The sequence below is a fragment of the Accipiter gentilis genome, chromosome Z, assembly GCF_929443795.1.
Source record: "Accipiter gentilis chromosome Z, bAccGen1.1, whole genome shotgun sequence".
NCBI lineage: Eukaryota > Metazoa > Chordata > Aves > Accipitriformes > Accipitridae > Astur > Astur gentilis.
Window position 1 is genome coordinate 68,512,911 of NC_064919.1, and position 22,002 is coordinate 68,534,912.

The 22,002-nt window shown below is 40.2% G+C and overlaps 1 protein-coding gene across 2 annotated transcripts in view; it reads left to right on the forward strand.

The window, feature by feature from the left end:
• The window catches only part of ANKRD55 (ankyrin repeat domain 55), a 46,676-nt gene that overhangs the window by 15,974 nt on the left and 8,700 nt on the right, over positions 1-22,002 (forward strand). For both annotated transcript variants that reach the window (XM_049796210.1, XM_049796211.1), the window contains exons 6-9: positions 2,335-2,463; positions 13,546-13,730; positions 15,447-15,614; positions 17,085-17,749. In XM_049796210.1, the coding sequence (XP_049652167.1) occupies positions 2,335-2,463; positions 13,546-13,730; positions 15,447-15,614; positions 17,085-17,749 (1,147 nt within the window). The remainder of the gene's footprint in view (positions 1-2,334; positions 2,464-13,545; positions 13,731-15,446; positions 15,615-17,084; positions 17,750-22,002) is intronic.

Consider the following 22,002-nt stretch of genomic DNA (forward strand, 5'->3'; position numbering starts at 1 on the left):
AATGCACAATGGTTTGGCTGTCTCACCTTTAATATTATATTCTGCTGGATCCTCACCTTTGACAGTTCTGATACCACACTCATGCTTCCTCTCAGAAACAGTAGTCTATCTACAGATGCCACTCAAGGCTGGTATCACCATGCATAAATCAGATGGATGGGGGCTGGACAGCCATTGCCTGCTGCAGCAGGCCCACGTGTGTGAGCTGGCACTGCAACCAGCTCAATGCTCTTTGCTCAGCTGGGTGCTCCGAAAGGGCACGTGGAATGTACGAGTTATTAGAAAAGAAATAGAGAACAAAACAGGAAGCAGTATTATGCTCTGTCTTAATCCTTGATACATCCGCATCATGTCGGCTGCAAGAGTAATCTGAAAAAGGATATACAAGAAAAGGAACAGAAAAGGACTACAAAGATGGTAATAGTTACAGAGTAGCTTCCTTTCATGGGCAGGCTTGCAACTAGAACAAACTAACTACAATAGGACTTTCAGCTTGGCAACTATGTCAGAGGGGTGATGTAAGACAAGTCCATGGCATCATAAATTGCATGGAGAAGATGAAAAGAATTCTGTTAACTGGTTTTTACATCTAAAATGATGGGGACACCTACAGAAATTATCAGGCAGCAGTTTTAAAGAAAATTAAGATAATTACTTTTTCAGAAAATGCATCATTACCCTTTGGAGGTCTGGATGTCATAGGAAGTCTTCAGACTGATTATGAAATGTTAGGTTACTGTATATCAAGCCTCGTTTCTTAAATTTTCTCCCTAAGCATCTGCTACCATCCCTCTGAGCTGTGTCCTTGTACTGGAGAGGTCTTTGATCCCTACCCACAGTTCTCACACTCTTATGTTACAGCTGACTCTGCTGATTGCTACAGTAGAAACGGAGAGAAAGTTGATTTTTCAAGGATTTTTTGTCCATATCAACAGACTGAGAGTGGATGACATAAAAGTGGCCTGGTACACTGTAGCTTTTCCTCTTTCAGTGATTTTTCCGTCTCTCAAGAACTAGGGGTGAGAACCCATTTCCCAGCTGCAAATCACTTCACTGAAGCCTCACTTCACAGTACTCAGAGATACTGAGTGTCCATCAACAGTGCTAAGTCCCTTGTGTCAAAACCTTGGTCCAATGACGTCAATAGCAGAGCTCCCATTAATTTCAGTTAGGGTAGGATTTTACCCTCATTTTTTGGTTTTACAAAACCAAAACCCCCATGATTAAACTTTGCAAACCCTAACTAAAAACAAAACTGCTCTTGTTCAACTGCTGTATTTTGTCATCTCCTACACTTAAGCCATATGGGGACTTGAAAGGCCTTGAAAGATATCTGATGAGTGAGAGAAATTGTTAGAGCATTCAGTTAGAAAATCACTGCTAACAGCTTCCACTATTAAGGCGCTGATAAGCTGTCCTGATCAATGTTTTATAGCTCATACTTCACCTGAGTTGTTGCCAATTGGCTCTATGGGGTTCTATGTAAGTTTTAACTTCTTTTCCACTCTGTATTTTTTGCTTTTTATCATTTTGGAAACCAGGCAAGACCCTTGAAATGCATTTTCCCTGATAAGAGACAGTAAACAATGCCTGCCTAAAGTAAAATATTACCCCATCTGAACACCACTACCAATTTTTAAGAGTAACTTCATACAGAAAATCTCTAATGTTATGGATGTAGAGTAAAATATAGGTGTGTATAACAATGCTGATGAAGGTGCAAATACAGGCCATGAATTCTCTGACCTACCAAGACTGACTGAACACAGCTAAGATGGAATGAAAATGCAGGTCAATAGCTTACCATTTGCTTTGTTTTCTCCCTAAACAGTAAATATAAGATGTTTATATTATGACTTTTTTGTTGACATCACTGGGCCAGTTCCTTTGCTTGCTGATTAGGGCCAGCTAGAATACTAGCTTATAATATTTATTTTGGATCAAAGATAAGACCTAAAATAAACATCACACTGTGTCATGTCAAAGCACCAGTTCAAAACAGGCCTTTCCCACAGGATCCAAACTGAGCAGTGAGGAACCATCCCCCAGCTGGCGTGGTCCTGACCATGCATTATTTGTAACAGGCTATAGTCGCATGCCAAAGAAGCATTTGCATTTGTATCCATTTCTGTAATAACTCCAAAAAGCTAATTGCTTGGTTCCCCCTTATGACTCCACTGATTCAGAAGCTGTTACTAATTATTCCAAAACAAGAGGGAGAGGGAAAAGTCCGTCAGTCCCGAACGGTTTCAGAACTGCCTAGCTTATCTAGAGAGGCTTGAAAGGTGCTCCTATAAGTGATGATTATTTGCTCTCCGGGTTTGTGGATTTCAGGGAATGACTTCGCTCCACTGGGCTGCTTTCCACAACAGGCCCCAGCACACCCAGACTCTGCTGCACAAGGGAGCAGACCCGACTCTGGTGGACAAAGACTTCAAAACAGCTCTGCACTGGGCAGTACAGGTAAGCCACAGCCACTGTTTCACCAGGCAGTTGCTTGAGCTGAGCTGGCTGCTGTAGTGTCCTAAATACTCCAAAAGCAGTTGTTTTGGCTGTGAAGTGAGGAAAATGGATGCTAGGAATGCCCACTAACAGCCCCGGCATTTTGCTAGTGGGCATGGATTAAGGATCTGACATTTTGTTTGGAGAAGAAGGCATACTTAACACAGGCTCAGCACTGTTGCCCTACTAAACAAGGTTATCACGTATCTCACTGGGACTATGTGTGTACTTCATGTTCAACTCATGCTTAAATTTTTTCACTAAATCAGGGTTGCAGAAATCAGCAGCTTAGTCTTGCCAAAGGACTTTGGGAATAAAATAATGTAAACATAAGATAAAACATATTTAAACAACTATGGTTCTGGAATAATTAGCTGAAGAGTTGAGGCCTTCCTTCTCTGGAGAATAAGGAAGACAAGGAGCCAAACACATTTCCTGTTGAGCTGTACGTTCCTATCTCCTATGCAAAAAAAAAAGTGTCAAATCACTAAAAATTACTCAGGCCACCATTAGAGAATTAAAACACACAGGTTTAATGTGGCATTAAACAGTATATTATGCAATTGGTAGTTAGTACTCTAACATATAGCATAATTTACTAAGTTATGCCGAAAATTTACTGCAGAAAACTTCCCAGATGAATTTATATGAATAAGTTTTTACTTGCTCACTTGCCATAGCAAGTTCCGGTATCAATGTTCAAAACACCTGCACGCCAGATAAGCAGAAATAGAACTTGCACAAAAATCCAGTAACATTTTCCTACAATGACTAAATATTTGCATCCTCACCTTTTGGTCTAAGTTCAGTCATCTTAAAAAATGTGTCAACAAAGAAATTCAAAAGCTCTGAAGTGCCACATACTATATTTGTAAATGAGTAAGGACATTGAGAACCAATAATCCGTTTCCTTCAACCACAACCTCCCACAGATGGTTCATGTACAATAGGCTCAACTTTTATTTTTCTGAAGTAGAGGTATATTTTCGCCTCTGCAACTGGTATTATTTCAACACTAGTTTTGTTCTTCTTTAATCCTAATCAGACAGAAATTGGGCTGCATCCCTTGCTATTTTGCCTTAGAAGAGTAAAGGTATCTACTAAAAAACCTGTTGTGCATTTTCACCAGGCTTACTCCAATGCAGGCTGCTTCCAGTGGGAAATCTCTGAAACTGGTGGAAGCTCCTGCAGGTTAGGCAGTGGTCTGGATCATATCTCTGGGAACAAGCTGTCTCCCAAACAGAAAGACAAAAGGGAATCCCCTTCATATCAGGACCCTCAGTTCCCCTCATACCTTAATCTTTCCCTGGTTCTGTATTTTGTAAATTTTATTATTTAATTCACCATTAACACCCGCCTCCTCCTTTCTCTAACAAACATGCAGAATAACTCTTGAGAAAGGCAGAAATTAAAACTGCACAAAACCCACTTGCCCTCAGGTGGAGGCAAATCACAAATCCCTCTTTTTTTCTCCCTTTAAGCTGCTCCCAGAAAGCAGAGGAAACGTGCAGGATGGACACCCTTTTTTCATTTTGAGAGATTCCTGCTATGAAGCGTTACAAATGGCTTCTTCCATCCACATACTTCTCCATATTCTAGGTCCAGAAGGTGTAGTTGAAATACCACACCATGGAATAGATCTGTTAATATTTCTCTTATTCAAGCTTGGACAAGAAAAAATACTTTCAGCCAGTGGTCTCTGATGCCCTGTCAGGCCCAGGAGAAACAGATAGCATGGACAGGCATGACTTTCTCTGCTATGACAGAGAGCAGAACAGCAGCTCTGCTGTGTGGGATTATCATTACATCTAATAGCCTCCTCTGTGGCTGCTGGAAAGGTGATATCTTTCCTTTAAGAATTGTATTAATATCTTCAGGGAACAAGAGACTCACAGAGCTCAGGCAGTACCAGTTGCAGGGGTTGTTTTCAGCTGAATAGGGCCCTGTGTTTAATTTCATTTTTTAAAAATGCAGCAAGGGGAAGACCAGGCACTGCACAGAAACTTGTTTCAGAATTTGCAGGAAAGAGGCAGTTTGCACATGCTGGGGTGAAACACAGAGTGGGACCACATAAAAACCATTGCCTGCCGTTTGAAACCAAATTCTCAGACATGTTTCATGTGAAATAATTGTTCCACGCTGGCTGTTTCAATGACTGCATGGTCTCCTATCAGGCAAACGGTGGCTGTGGAGTCCCAGCTGTGTAACTAAACAGGCTTTACCCACACCAAGGTCTGCTCAAACCTCCTGCTGCTCAAGTTCACGCCTTCAGTGCAAATGCGTTACATCGGTGTCAAAAACACAGATCATTCTTGTTTGAAGTGAGAATATCTCATGTCAATTTTTTTACACATGCAATATTTTTAAGAGCTGGTGCAGATAGGGCTATATTAGAAGTGTCCCAGGAGGTATTTCTCTCTCTCTATTCATTGCAGCCAGCAATAATTGCTGTAATGAAAATGAAACACACCTTTGTAGCAAAAAACTATTAACTGATACTGGAACAAAGTGTAAAGCTGTTCTAACAATTCTAGATAATGATGTCATTGAAATCCTAGTAAAATATAGTATATACTATACAGTATACACTATCATACTGCATACAACCATATCATAACAGTATTAGTAGCACTTCGGAAATAGCCTTGGAAGATTCGGAGTCTTCCTGGATTGCCCTGCCAGTTGTCATGATTTTTACCAGAAGTTTCTTTGTCTCTTTCTCAAAATGCTGGCTGCCAAAGTCATATGATTATGTAAAAATATCAGCTTTCATTTAAAGAGTAAACAAACAATCAAACAAAGATCTCTTTCTAAAGAGAAGAAATGCAACCTCCAGGGATAAAAAGAAGGCAACAAAAAAGAAGCCATTAAAAATAATATTCTGCCATGTGGTGCTGCACTTACAGTTTTTTTATAGGTTGATTCAGAGTGCAAAGTTTTAAAAAAATTACAAGCCTGCATATTTGCTCCATAGCAACAATGCAATTATTTCATTCCCCTGTTTCCTGAGAGCAGAGCGAAATACCTGTATATCTTAAACACATTGTAAAAGCAAAGCATAGGCAATTATTCATTTGTGTTTGGCTGAGCAAGCATGGCAGCCTCTCTGTAATTACTTGGAAGGTGAGAGCACACTTAAATTTCAGTATTCGTAGGAACGAATCTCTCTGTTGCTGCCGGGCATCTTGAGGACACAGCTGGCCACCCAGCCAGTGCAGAGGAAAGGGCCAGAGAAGGCAGCAGTGGCTCAGGGCCAGGGTGTCTCCCCAGGGATCACTGCGCTCCTTCTCTCTGCCCAGTGCCCCATTTTTTTTCTGTGGGCTGCCTGTGGTGGAAAATTTCAGAGAGACTTCCAAAGACTTCTTAAAACTTAGCAGGTGTTTCTCCATGGCAGACATTTTTGCTGTTGGATTAGGCCAGAAGAGGTGTATTTGTTAGACGTGGTTCACAGTCTGATTGGTTTCATGCAGAATTGTACTTGTTTGTTCCTTGTTTCATGCAGTTTTCTAGAGATAGCTAGAAAGAGAGAGTAGTGATTTCTTTTTTTATGTCACTAAGCTTTAAAGACAATTTTGACTGTTAGCATACAAATGAAAAATAGATTCAATCTGCATTTGTAAAGCATACCCTTAAGAAACCCCTTTCCTGTGTAAATATTCTTATTCCAGCAAAGGTACAGCTGTTGCTCATGGAGGCTGGAATGTTGCATAGCAGCAGGGCTTTAAAGAGTGAGCCACCAAGTTGCAAAACAAGAAGGAAGAAAGTTTGCAAATAGTTTTGAGTAAGAAATAAACTTCCTCCATTACCATCAGAAGTTTTTTTCCAAAAAGTGCCCTAAACATTTGTGACAATGTCTGCAATAGCAAATTGAATGTGCTTGAGTCTTGGGACTGGCACCAAAGCCAACTATCACAGGACAGCCTGTGTCCCTACTGCTGAATTCTCTTATTCTCTGAAACAGGATGATTGTATGCAGACCATTTATTGAGAATGGTCTGTGGCCCATGCTAGCTCCTGAACTATGTCCAGGAACTGGTACAGAAAGTGTTAACTGACCCAAGCCAAAACTATGCCAGGGAGGATTTTAAAAATTTTATGGCACAGGATTTTAAAAATTTTACAGTACAGACAACTGAGTTCCGATGCTCAGGGATGTTCCCTCGTGCTACTTAGTGTTTTTATATAGATGTAACCTATTTTTCCACTTTCATTTATGTCAGTTCATAAGCCAAAGCCCCTTTTGTGACTTGTACACAGTACAGCAGTGTTGATATACAAACTCATTGGTACAAGCAGATCATCAGAAAAAACTACCTTTACCTGAAATGATTGATGTTAACCAGTAAGTCCTTCAAGTATAAATATGCTGTTGACAATGTAATTACTCACACCAATCAAATTTCCAAGAAAATCAATTGCAGAACTCCCACTAAGCTTAGCAGGAATTTGTCTCGGGCAAGACCTGTAGGTAAGTACAGGATAATTGCCAGACCTCTTCCCAGCACACAGCCTATGTGTAACTCCTCAAGTGGATGCCAGAACATGAGTAATGTACATGCAGCACACTTTGCATATCTATAAATGTCCCGATCTGCTATGCCTGACTGGAAGACAAATGTTTCCATTTGTCTGGTAGTAGTAAGGAATAAATCCTTATTCTACTGTGGAATAAAAGATGACCTCTTTTGCAAAGCACATAAACAGCTCATCCAGAGAAATCAGTCCTCACAACAATGTACTAGCAGGGGAAAGCTGCCAAGTCATTTTAGTCGTAGCCATAGTCATTTACACAGTAAATCATACACACTTATTATAGCAGACGCCAAGCGAAAATAAGTTCTCAGAGAGACTTGGCCAGCATTTCATGCAGTTTTTTGAGCAAAGAGAGGGTAAGACACGCAGGGACATATGGTAGCCGTAGAGGTATGCCTCCATGATTGCCTTTGTCATTTGGTAGCTTTTTCCAACACCCACTAAGGCTGCTGAGAGGCTAAATATTTTAAAAACGCTGTGTCCCCTAGTTGTATCAGAGGCAGCAGTGCTCTAAAGACCACAGGACAAAGTATCCTGTACAACAACAACACGTTCTCTTTCCAAGAGCACCACAAAGTCAAGCCAAGCTGGGTCGCTCTGAGGCTGCAAGAGACACTGTGTCAGTGCATGTCTGAGGCTTCTCTAGGGTTAGAAGACAAATGAGTTTCTCTCTGAGATGGCTGCATCTCACCAATGTAACTACAGCAGCCTCAGTAGAGTTGTTGTTAATTTATATTGGTTTGCCATCAGAAACACACCCTGGGAAGTGCCTGGGCTGCATCCAGGCAACTTCTGGCAAAGTTTCCCTGGCAGAAGGAAAGCTGAAGAGGGATTGTATTACAAATTGTTCCTTTCCTCAGCACAGGGCCCAGTTGTCTCTGTCCCCTGAGGGCAGAGAAACCACAGGGTGCTCTGAATTTTTGCACTGGTTCTCCACTGCCAACACAGCGATCTGGCAGCCAGGGCATGGCAGCAGTGGAGGTAGAGTGAATGTGCTTCCATTCCTCAGCCTTCCCTCATCTGGGATACAGAGGGGGGATGCTGGAAGTCCTTAACAATGGGAGAAAGCTCCTGTGTGTGCAAACAAGAAAAAGATCTTTGCTTTTTTTTTTTTTTTCCCAATGGCCCTGTTGGTGTTACAGTCAATTTCATATTACAATATGCTATGTGTGTCTGTCTGTGAAGGATAAGAGGAAAGATAAAAGGGTTGGGAGACCAGCCAGCATTCTGTAATGTAAAACCCAAACAGCACCCAATGATACACAGAGATGGTTTCCATGAGGAAGCCAGAAGTACTGATGCAGATTTTATTTAATCTATAGTAATTTATGGTGCTCCTTTATAAAAGTCACCTCCCAGAGTGCTGCAATGGGAATAGTATTTGCTTGTTGCTGCAGAAAGGAGTGAAATAATGGTTAGAATGTCAAGCCATTCAGGGTCAGAGCGGACATGAAAGAGAAGGCCAAAGCTTTGGATTCACAGGTGGGGAATTGAAAGAGGAGGGAATGTAGAGGAAGAGGAAACACAGACAGCCCTGAAGTGCAACTCTGATGATAAGAAGCAACACCAAGAGCTGCTAGTAGGGAGTTTCCATCCAGCAAAGCTGGCCATAGATATAGGAAGGCTTTATACTGCACACTGATACAAAGAGACAGAAAATATAGGAGAACTAATGCAACCCAACCACATAATCTCCAGAGGCATTCACTTGGAAGAAAAACACTTTGTCAGGGTTTCCTGAAAACACTTAAGTCCCTCTCCCCCTCCCACCTCTACATTACTGGTAGACACAAGCCAGCTTAGCAGATTCCCTTCACATGATTCTTCTCTGACATCAAAATATCTAGTTCACTAGAGTATTCTGACGAGGGGAAAAAGTTAACCCTCTATTTTGTGCAGTGAACAAGGAAAACATTGTAGCATGTGTGACTGAAGACCTGGCAGAATAAAATGCAATGTTATGGTAGAATATTACTTAAGTGACAATAAACTTTGGAGTAAAATTATCGTTCTGCATATCAGTCAGACATACAAAGGGCTGAAGTATAAGAACAATGGCTGTAGTAATAGTAAGGATAAATTGAGTAGACATAGGTCAAGTGTCAAAACCAGAAAAGTGTCCCAAACTTGCGGGATTCTCCTCATGGTACATGATTCGATGGATACTTCCTGAAGAATTATTTTCTTATTTTGAAAGCACTGAGAGACACAACTATCAGAAGGTTGGCTTTTTATTAACCAACCTAAAGAAAATGGAGTTGTAATAAGCTGAAAGTGAGAGCTAACAACCCCGTTAGTGAATTTGTTGTTTGCCACTGTCTGGACATGACACAAATCTCAGACAAAAAACTTGTATAAAGCACAATGAGAGTTCGCCTTGCAAGGGCTCCTGGATTGAGGCTTGAGGACATTTCTTCATCATGAAGTAAGTTTAATTTAGATGAGTGGTCAAAGAAAGAAAAGTTCACTGAGGTGAATGAATAATGGATGCAAGCAGATAGAGGTGTGAGATGGGACAAAAGTATAAAGAAAACTGGGGGGGGGGACCCAAGCAGAATTATACTGAAACACATAGCAGAAATAACTAATAATCTCTGAGAACATTGCTGAAAAAAAATTGAATACAAAAAGGGAAAATGAAATTTAGGGATACATACAGTAAGGTTACAAAACCATGTAATTTTCTTATGGTAAATTTACCACTGAACATCCTGGTCTAACAATAGTACTGTGGTTCATGGTAAATTTACCACAGGAGGACTGCATTTTTGGTGACCTCAGCTCAAAGCTATCAATCTAAGAATAAGGGCAGTGTAAGCGTTTTAGAAGAATTTTGTGTGCAACTTAAATAAGCCAAGATGAATGTAAAGATAAGAAGGCATTTCTAAGAAGAGAGAGCTGGAAAGCCACAGAGCAGTTGGCCAGAGATATCTTTCAGCAGAAGGTTCAAAATATTAGGAAATATCCTTTGATTATTTAGAAAATGTAATTAACAATTTGATTGAAATGTTAGGACAGAAATTTCATAGCCATCTTCAAAGCAATTATTGCTTCCTCAGATAAGAAGCTACTGAATATAGTGTGTTTGAATGTCAATTAATCAGTTTAATACCATGTAGTAAAACAGAGAAATACTGGAAAAGTGCCAATAAAATAAAGTTCATTACATGGCACAGAAAGCTTGTTAAGCAGGTGGTGAATAGAGCAATCATAAGAAGTCCAGTTCTTTGTCCCTTTCTGGTTTGAGCAGTACATGCAATTTTAATCACACTGAATGATGTCAACAGAACAATTTGTATAAGCACAACCTGCTACAACGGACCCAGAATTCAGTCCAAAGATAGGATGTCCCAGTGGGGAAGAATAAGGAGTAATGAAATCAAAATCAACCCAGGGACTTATATCACACATCATATATTCTCTATCAGCCACATTCAGGACAGTCCAAATAATCTTTGGAGGTGGACATCTCACAGACAGTCCAACCAGTGATTTATCATAAGAATATTTTTATTTGTTCCATAATGAGGTGACAAAATACAGAACAGATATATAAGCCACAGCTAGAACCAAATTAGAGAGAGGGACACCAAGCACTTCATGGGTCAAGATGAAATTCAAAACTATTTTGATAAATTGTAGAAATGAACTGAGATTAATAAAATAGCACTGTATACAGAACTGTGAAAAATTAAAGCAGTTTGCACAAAATAAAGAGTAGTACACTAGTAGACTAGTGGATTACAATGCGAGTAGGAGTTTAAATTGTGGTGTTGATACAAACCAAACATCACTCTGGGACATATTAACAGAAGTGTGATACATGTGGGCTACAGGAAGTAGCAATGTCATTTTCAATGTCAGGAGAGAAGCCTCAGCTGGATAATTATGTTGTCTGGGGTGCCACGGTTGAAGGAAGCTGTAGACACACTGGAAAGAGGCCAAAAGCAAGCACTAAGTGGGTAAGTGGGTTGAAAAACTTGACCCACGAAGAGAGGTTGAAATGGTTTGTTTAGTCTAGAAAATGGAAGATGGGTGGGAGACAGGACAGTCCACAAATGTATAAAATGCCAGTAAGAACAGTGGGAAATTTCTTATGCAAATGCTAAGAGTTGTGCAAGAATATTGAGGGACTGCAACTGTAGGCGCATGATGTGAAAATGCGACTTAGCAAGACAGTATAAAATTAGAGGAATAGTAGCACCACTAGAACATGCATACAGAAATAGTAAGATACTGTACATTAATAATTTTTTTGTATCAAAACTGACTTGGAGAAGGATGGTAATAGATACTTGTTCATTGTGGTAGTACTAGAAGTACATAATAGACTTCCAGATTCAGTGAGACCTGAATGTGACTAAATTTCTCTGATGCTAGTGACCAAAAAATATAGCAGAGAATTATGCCAGTATGGAGGACATTGATGTTTGGCATAGGGTCTGGAGAATAAAACCAACCATTATTCACAGGACCTCGGTATTGCTGAATATGAAGATAACACTCTTTTTTCCATTAGCTATTCAGACAACTATAAATTAATAACAATTTTAGCATGGTTAATGAGGACATTATAAAATGCCTGATCATAGAAAATAAGCTTGGATGGCATGATCATGAGTAGACTCTAAATTAAACATACAAAAAAAAATTGCTGATTTCAGAGGGACACATTTGGTAAATTAAGGGAATTCTCAGCTGGACTGAGAAGCTCTGGGACCAGCAGGTTCCAGGGACCTGCAATGTATCCTGTCAATGGTGCAAAATGTAGCAGGAATCTGTATCCCAAGAGCAGAGAAAAAAAAGTGTGTAGAAGAGGCTTGAGATATAATGGATGACCATCCATCTTTAAAAGACATATTTAGAATAAGTAGACATCTTACAAAATAAAAGGCAAAAGTAAGGAGAAGCAAAAGAAGTTGTATCTCAAATTCAAGAAGTGAAGAGTAGTAATTAAATGTTGAATAGAAGCTGTAAGGAAATTACTTTCAAGGATAAGCGTTGAAATCAATCTTGCTTAGTATTTTCATAACTTGGCACAAAACACAGGGGTTTTCTGACAAAATCTGGCAATAACAAAAACTGGAAGACATTAACAGAAAAGAATGGGGGTATCATACAGGGGAAGCTGGATCACCTTCAAGTCTAGAGTAATACAAATGGGACAAAATTGAATAGGATAAAACATTTAAGTCATGCACTTGGGTGTTAACAACAGAAGGTCCTCCCAGAAACTGGAAACTCTATGTTTGGAAACGGCTATAGAAGATAAGTACTGAGGCGAAAAGGGTTATTCCAAAATAACTAGGAGCTTCTAATGAGACACAACTGTGAATAAGGCAAATGCTGTTCGGTGACATACCAAAAGCAGTATTTCTAACACAAATAGGGAAGAGCTTGTGTCACTGGACAAAGACCTGGCAAAAATGTGTGTATGACTAGGTACAATTTTAATAACCCCTCTCCAAGGATACACAGCTAAAACACAAAAGGAGAAGGGTTAGTATGTTGATGAGAGAAATAGAAAGCCTATTTTACAAGGAAAACTTAAAAGACCTTGATTGATTAGAGCAGCAAGAGAACAGCTCAGAAGGGATATGATGATTGCCTACAAATACATCTGAAGAACAAATACTAGTTAGAAGAAAGAAGTATTTAATCTAAATAATAATGCTGGCACAGAAACAAAGGGAGATAAATCAGCCATAAGTATGAATAGAAATTAGAGATACTAATCATTAAAGCAAACAAGTTCTTGAACTGCCTTCCTTTGGGAGTAATGGGGACAAAAAGCCTAATTGCTTTTAATGGACAGAGTAAGTTTATGAAAGGGATGATGTAACATAGCTGCAAGTGATTGCAAGGATTGAATTTGATGATCTAGAAAGACCTTCCCAGCCTTGTGTTTCTATGTTGTTATTAAGAAATAATGAATTCTTTTTCTCTATTTCCACCAAGTTTGGATATAAAATGTTCAGTTTTGTTTGCAGGTTAGAGAACAATGTCAACCTTCTATTAAGATCCTGAACCACAAGAGCAAACTAGCTAAGAAAGTCATCCAGAACCAATTGAGCACATATTTGACATGGCTTTTCTAGGTGTACTTGGAAGGGCTTACAGAAGTGGGTTGGTCTTTTGAGGTCCCTTCCAACCCTAAATTTCTATGAGAAAATATAGGCTCATATCTTTCTGGACTCTGGCTTAGCAAAACGGCAAAAACCCCAAGTTATTTCTGAGAAGACTGTTGAGTAATTTACACTCTGTGACTTTTGGAGATATTTGTAATGGTACATTATTTATTATTTTTCCAGTGTTCAAAGTGTTCTAGGAAATTCATAAAGCAAACCCAATTCCCAGCAGGAGATTGGAAGCTTTTGGCTTTCATACCTGAGGAGTCTGGTACACACAAAACAAAATACCATTATTGTATTTAGCCTTCTCTAGCAGAGAAAATGCAGTCTGGTGTGAGCTCCATTGTAAAATGTTTTTCTTCTCTGAACTTCCTCCCAGAGTGGCAACAGGATTCTGTGTTCCATCATTCTGGACCACTACCAGGGACCATCAATAATAAACTATGATGACGAGAATGGCAAAACATGTATGCACATTGCTGCTGCTGCAGGCTACAGTGATATTATCAGTGAGCTGGCTAAAGTCCCAGAGTGCAACCTGCAGGCCCTTGATGTGGATGACAGGTAACCATGGAAACTCTGAAAACTGAAATTGCTGCTTCCTTTCTATTAACCTGAGACTAGCTCTGTTTACTCTATAATCATGTTTCCTGTTTCACAGGCCGTGGCCTAGTTAATGAACTGCACTTACAGAGAACCATGCTTGCTCAGAAACACAGCAAAGCAGTCCAGCTCACGTGTATCATATCTAGTATAATAACTGACTAGTAGGAATGTTATTTAAATTTTGTGTTTCTGGTAGGAAATGATAAGATTATGTGTGAAAGGACTTTGTCACCACCTGACTTAACTTCTTTCAATCAAAATTGAACATTCTTTTCAAAACAATAGAACAAGATCCTACAACCTGAAGCTGGAATCCTGCTGCTATTTGTATGTAAGAAATGGCAATGTTCCCTTGTTGCGTTTAAGATGCTAACACAGTATTCCTATAAGACCAGGGGACCTTCATCTTCCATTCTGACAAAGCATTTCATTCCTTCCAGGATGAAGTCCCTATATCTTAAGTGCAGAAGAGTCATCTTCTTTCCTCTTTTTCACCCCACACCTACCTCCCTTGGAACTTTGCTCATAAATTTAATTCAAATGGAACCAACCAGCTGCTCACATTGATTATCCAGCTCAGTTGAGCAAAAGCCAAGATTTTCTTGGCGTGGGCCTTCACATACTTAAAATAATAGCATTCTTCATGGAAAAGTGCAATAAAATGGAACAGAAATAAAACCAACAGGGTTCTGGAGAAGTTTCTAAACTGCAGTAAAATGTAGTTGAGAAAGCTGTGTTTCTATGGAAAGAAGAGCAAAGGGAGGAGTTTAACTACACTTAAGAGCTCAATAAGACACAGCCTCCTATTACACATTCTCAGATATTTCCATAGAAGGTATTATACTTGAAGGGGGGTAAAGATAAGCTGTTCACTATAAACACACAGTAGATTTCCATTCTATTGTGTTTCTGACTGCACCTGTTCGAAACCACTGGGATTGCAAGGAAACAGGCAGAGAAAAGTCAATTTTGTTCTTTATTCTTGCACAGTTTTCTTATGGTGTTTTCTGCGCTTTCAGATTTTTCACAAGAACAAAATCTTAACATTTGGAAACTGGACAAAAGTTTCCAAAGACAAGATGCAAATCTTGTGCCAAGCAGAAAATCTGATTCTCCTACACAGATTCAAGACAATTATATCTGCTCCAGTCTGTGCCCATCAAAGAATGGAGAAACTGGCAAAGGGGCGATGACAGTCTGGTAGATGCGTCCAGTCCTTCTCATTCATCTGGGGGAGGCTTCTTCTCCTACTACCTTCATGGAGAGCCCTGAGCCAACCATTGCTAATTGTGTTTGGTGTAAAGATAAGAAGAGTTTGTCCCTATGCAGTGGACACTAGAAATATTTTTTTCAAATTCTGCTCTGAAAACTTCAGGCACTCCTCCCCATCTGCAACTCCAGCAGCAGAAGAGATGCTATTATATAGCATGTATAGACATTCTGCAGCCCTGTATCTACTTTCTCTACGGCTAAATAGATGCACATAGATGCCAGTTTACGGCCTTATTACTGCCACTGGCAGCTACATCAGTGTGGGATAAATTGCTGGAGAATTCCTTAAAACTGATGTCATGAATCTGGACGAGCAGCATAGGAGCACACCTCATTATGTCATTAATAGTTTTGATAGTAAATTTATTCATCTATTTTAATGATACTCCCCCTTTTCTGTAGGACACCTTTGCACTGGGCTGCAGCAGCAGGGAAAGCTGACTGTGTGCAGACACTGCTAGAACTGGGGATAGACAGCAGCCCTCGAGACATCAATGAAAACACTCCTCTGACATATGCAATGTACTGTGGGCATACAGCATGCATCAAGCTGCTGTCTCAGGAGAGCAGGTAAAGCAGAAGTTCACTTCTTGCTCACATGTTGCCACTGACTAGAAAAAAAATGTATTGCTTTTTGTATGCTACTGAAGGCTTTGAGCCCTGGGTGATGTCTCCTCAATTAATATGCAATACTCAGTTCAAGTTTTCCACCAAAATAACAATGTTAGAATTAGTCATCTACTAGAGACTCATCACTGCGGTTACAGTGCTAGTCTGTCGATCAGCAGAGGGTTCTGAACCAAGATGATGTAAGTATAGCTCTTGCTCAGTCACCTTCATGCTGAAAGTTTATTTTATGGAGTAATTTCAGCCCACAGATACATGCCTTCCACTTTTTTGAAATCTCTATGCGCTAGCTGTGTGTTCATGTAATCTGACAGAGGGGTAGACTGAATACAAAGGCGTCTTTACCAGACAGATAATAAAATAAATTTCAAGTTTCAGTCCTCAGGGTAAGGGTTTGGGAGTGTTTTCCTAGCCTTCGTTTGTTCTCTGCCTGGATTGTCTCTTCTTATTCTGAGGTTTTTTATGTTAAAAAGTGTAATCCTTTTACCATTGCTTATGATCTTCCTCTCTCTTTGTTTTTCTCATGTTTCAGCAGCTGTCATTTAATTTCAGTTCTTCAACTGTGGTAAATGAGCATGCACTTACAAAGACATTTATCATCACATTTCTTTGTGCTTTCCCCTCCTTTCCAGTCAGCAGTTAGTATTATTTCCTGTGTTACAAATTGTGAGACATGGGTAACATTACCTCTCCTCCTCCTCTTCCTCCTCCTGTGCTCTGCCTGTCAGAGTAGGTCTGAAATGTTGATTAGCCAAAAATCTCATCTAAAAACCACTACAGCAACACCACTGTAGGTAATTATCTTGATAGATCTTCTGAAAGTGTGCTGGGCGTCTTTAGTACAGGCAAGGCAAGGCAAGGGAAAGCAAGAGAAGGGGAAGGGAAAAGGGAAAGGAAAAGTGAAAGGCAAAGGCAAAGGCAAAGGGAGGGTCGGAATGGTGTACTAGTGCCTTTGTTACAATATCAGCAATGACTGTGCTGTTGGAAATACCATTGTCCAAATATGACGTAATACAAAGACCACTTGGTTTGAAAGATCCCAGGATGATGATGTTGTTGTTGTTGTTGTTATTGGATCTTGCCTCACCATTAAGAATAATGATTTTGCAGCTGGTAGATGCTGAAGCCAGAACAGTTTGGGGTTTTTCCTGATAGCTGCACTGAGCCTACATTAAGATAAGTATAAGGCAATGAACTCCATAACAAAGAGTGAAGTAACACAGTATCATTTTCAGTCTTTGTTAATTACAAATTTGGAGTCCTAATTTTCTGCCTCCTTGAACCACCCCTGCAAATGTATCTGAACAGTATATACCCCATTTTCTGGGCAGTATTTCACATTCATATTTCACAGGCAGTTATTTTTTTCATAATTTGGCAATAATGACATCACATTTTGATTTGTGCTTCCAGTAGATCTGAGCCAGTTCATCAGTTTTCCTCTCAGAACAACAGATTCCTAAAGAAAGAAGGACGATTCGGTATGCTGAACCACATCTTCTCCTGCAAAAAGAAGAAAGATGAACAGAAAACTAGTCAGAAGGAGAGAAGCAGAGACCGACATACTACAGAAGAGACCTCAGAAGTAGATGACATCATCACCACTTTTGACTGCATTATGGACACAAATTGCAGAGACATTCCAGATGAGTGTGTGACCACCACTGACTTTAAAAGAAGGATCACAGACACAAAGTACCTTATACCAGAAAAGAAGCAACCAGAGTGTCAGGGACTTCTGCCCGTCAGAACCCAGAGCCTCCCCCCAATCACTGCAGGCAATTCCTTCCTAACTGCTTCTCACAGCACAGCTTCAAGCTTCTCCTCCAGCACCAGCACCCACCATTTTGCACACAAGTCTCAAAAAAGTAGGAGTGAACACAACTTGCTGGACCACAGAAGCAGCTGCCAGGCTTTGTTGGATGATCCCTGGAACACAGACTCTAACCAACTACTCTCCTACAAAGTCTGTAATCGGACTCCTTCAGACAAACTGATAAATGGCTTAAACTCTAATAGATCTCACCATGTGCTTTTGTGCCCTCCCCGCCTTCCCTCACTTCCCAGTTCTCCATCAGGTAATTTATTTCTTCTCTATCTCCCAAATCCTATAATCTCTACTGATGTGGCAAGCTGAGGCTGAAAAAATAGGTAAGTCTGACCCATGACAGTTCTATTTCTTTAATATCTTTTTCAGCTTCTTCTCTTTGTATATAGTAGCAATCGCAGATAGCATATGGATAGGACATCAGCTGACAGCTGAAGCAAGGTGCTTAGGTGTGGGAAATAAGAGATTTAAGTAGGTCTGATAAGCAAGCAAAAATGCAGGTAGTCAGGAAGCACGTAAGGTACCTGAGCAAGGTAAGTGCCTCCAGATTATATATGTGCTTTGTGAACTGCACATTGACACCCACTGCCATGCCTGCTGCCTTGTGTCCACATTTCATCCTAGAACTACATGTGCAAGGGAACAGTACTGCACTCAAATCTCTAACTGTGCTGAGAGCTGCTTCTGGATCCAACCAGGCAAGTCCACATGTGCCATGCTGGACAGCTTCTGCACTATGCCACTTTCCCCTTGCAGACAAATTCCAAATCTAGGCTGTAGTGTCAGCCCTTCCAACTCCTCCCACCCTGAATGCCAGCTCTTTGGTCTAAATGTGCTGTTCTTATGGTTTCTCCAAAGCTGAATTCAGGTTGCTAAATTTATAGAGACAGAGTAAATGCTTTTATGTTGTGGTTTGGAAACTCTAATGTAACAGTAATGAAGCAGAGCATCAGAATTTTGAAGTAAACTCAAAATGAGGGTTTGGCAGGATTTGGGATTGAGTACTTTGTTTGACTCACATCCATGTTTAAATGAATCTGGCTGGCTGGCCTGCGTACTGGAGTTTACTTCAACATATCAGTGTCTCCAACTTCATCTCCTTTGGGATTAGCTCCATGCCAAAATAAAACACATCTAGCATGCCTTCCAACCACTGTAATATCCAACTGAAAATGAAGCAAGCAAAAGCAATCCCCAAACTTACCAGTACAGCTTTACGAGGAGTAAACATTACACAACAAGTTAATCTACCTCCACCCCAACAGACATGAGCCATTATCCTCCAGTGGAAAAAGGAGTGAACAGAAACCCTGTCTGAGAAGAACCCTCAGTTAGGTCAGGTAACTATCTAAGCCTGCATAATAGTTCAAACTGTACTGACTCCTAAGCGAAGGGATCTATAAAATAGCAAATCTTTGTTCACATCTCTAATAATGAGAGTAGAGACGGCAATTTCAGAATGACAGGTCATTCTAAGTTGTGCAGATAAAGGCTGGAAATAGTTTTTCAGGGCAAAATGGAGCTATTCAGAAAGTTCCACTTCCTGAACATCAGGCCACATTCCTGAAAGCCTGATAGACCTGGTCTATAGGTGTCACTGCTTTTTTACTGTGCACCCTTCAGCTATTCACTCAACCATACAAACCCCAAACTCCACAAGGCTAGCAAGGATTGCTCCAGCATGACTCTTTCCATACTGAAGTCTGCAAGGTTCAGCTCACATGTGGAAGACAAGAAAACCTGCAGGGCTTCCTTACAACCTAAATATAATAGAAACAGTGATGCTGAGATATCTGAGTTCATTCATGTTGACAGTAGGAGGAGGAATGAACCCAAACTGCATAAATCAAGCCTGAGAACAACGATGGGGAAATATTTCTTGGTGGAATTAGCTAGACTATGAATACATTTGATGTGGAAGTAACTACCATGTTATTTAAAATGTGATTATAGATTTTTCTTAAGACTGTAGAATACTGTATGGTTAAATCCTTGTTTGCTCTGCACAGAAGGACAGGTGGTTTTCTATGAACATCCTACAACAAAAAGCTGCAACCACCTGAATCAGGACAGACCCTGTGCATCCACTCAGGGCTCAATGATCTCCACAGAGACTCAGTATAGCACCAGCAGTCTGCATGCATGAATGAGGACAAAATCATATCAATTATGGGAAATCTTCTAATTGTTACAATGGGAGCTGTCTTTGCATGTCCAAAGAAAGAGAAGTCATTTTATGTCTGACAGTTTATTACCTCCCTCAGAGAAAATAAAAGCCTGAGTCTGCTTCAAGCCCAGTTCTCTGTGTACCAGCTCCCTTTAACAAAACTTTCCCTTCCCAACAATAAAAAGATTCCTGTAGCTGGCAAAAAGGACTTCCATTGAAGCATGTGAATTAAAAGCTTGTAAGGAGGCAGAGAGTGTCTGACAGGAAAACGTTGCACAACCCAGATACTGTCTAACACTTCTTCATGATAAAAAGATCTGCTTATCCCTCTTCATGCCTATGTGTGTGGTTTAAATCTGTCTGCCCCTGTAATTGACTTGCTGTAAATTAGAACTGCATTTACTGTATGAGCTCCAGGTCTTCCAGGTCTCCAGTGCACTGTGCCTGCAGGACTTAGAGGGATCAGAAGTGAAGTAAGCCTGGCTCCAGCCCAGACAGCAGCACGGTGCAGGCAGTTCACTCTGAGGAAAGATATTTCCTCGTTGATTTTTCCTGCACAAGGCTTAGCTGTGGGAAAAAACAGCATCTAGTCTTTGAAGGACACTGAACTGTTAATACTCCATTTCTCAGTCATGACTGCGGGGGCTACATGTAATTTCCTAATCACTGAATATCCAGGGCAGGATTATGGGTATCAATAACCCAGGGGAACTCAATTTTAAAATTATTTTCTCAGCTGACACACAGTGTTGATTGTCTTGCATGAGCATGCCTTTTGTTAAAGTCAGAGCTAATTTTTGCATTCACTGCGGCTAAGGCAGCTGGCACATAGATGGGGATTTTTGGAGGTTTTTTTTGTTCTGTTTTCTGTGCTCCTGGAAATGAAAGATGAGTCAATTTACTAACTGAGCCTTAGAAGTTATACAAAGGGGAGAGTTTGCTGTGGGTAGCAATGAGACTTACCTTAGTATCATGCCACTGGTTTCTCTCAGAATAACTACTTTGTCTTGCCCTCCGCTGGGGAGAACAAAGATAGACTATACCAAAACCTACTGTCAATATTGCAAGAGTGCTTGCCAGCCACAGTTCTGAGCTGGCATCAACAATCTGAAGCATTTTTGTATTTATGAGCTTTGCAATCATATCTTTCTGCAAAATGTACTGCCATCTACTTTCCACAGGGAAAATGGTGTAAGTAGAGAAATTCCAAGTGATACGAGTAACAGGAAGCCTGTCTCAAATGTAAGGCAGCCCTTAGCACTCCCTAACCAGCTGGAGCCTCCTTCTATCACCCACTCATCTCTTAGATTACTACCTTCCAGGTCTAAGGCGATACTTTATTACATGTTGTATTACAGCAGCCCAGTACTTCTATTTGCTTGAACAGGTAATGTGAAACATAGGCTGTTATTAAGCTTATGTTGGCATAAGCAGTACGGCATAATCCAACAGGAATCACTTCTTGGCCAGGAAAAAGTAGAGCAAAGCTGATCAGTGCGGCTGTTTCTTTCTGAAACTGAAGGACTGATTTACAGTGAGACATTCATCATAACATTTACAACTTTTCCACAAAACACACCACAATGTGGTTCATCTACCTAAATGCAAAGGAAAATCAAAGAACAAACTGTAAAAAATGTCAGTAAACAAAATGAAATGCAGAACAGTCCTGCATTTTATAATAATGAAATTGCCTCATTTCCGTTCAAAAATAAATGCCATCATAAATACGCTCTGGGGGTGACAAAGACAATGTCTTAAAGAAAGAAAATTTTTTTTCTCTGGTGTAATGTGGAATAGATGGAAAGGAAGAGCAGAAGAATACTTCCACTTGATGCCAGAACTTTTAGACATGGATTCTTTTCCAAGCATTCACATCAGCCTTGCAAACATGATTATGCTTTGTACTGTTGTTTTGCTGCCAGATATCCCCATTTATGAAATAAACATATCTCTTGATAGAAAAAACAACCTCCCATCATCAAAGCTGTAATGGTGTATACATAATAAGTCATTAGTTCTCAGCAAAAGCATCACTGAAACCAATATAACTCCAATTGCACTGATGGGAGCAGCAGGCTTGATGCTCTGCTATTTTGGAATTGATATATTTATTTCTTTGTGCACACTGGATGCGATGTCTACACAAGAAATTTACCGACTTTTACACCCACTTTTTGATCACCCTGGAGAAGTGTTAAAGACTAAAGAGTAAAACATGGGGAAAGGAAACCAAAGTCTGTTCTTATTAGATACAGCTCATCCATAAGAGACTCTTCATGCTTTAGCCCAATATGCATCAGCTTTACCCATGGGATCCAGTAGATTGATCCAAT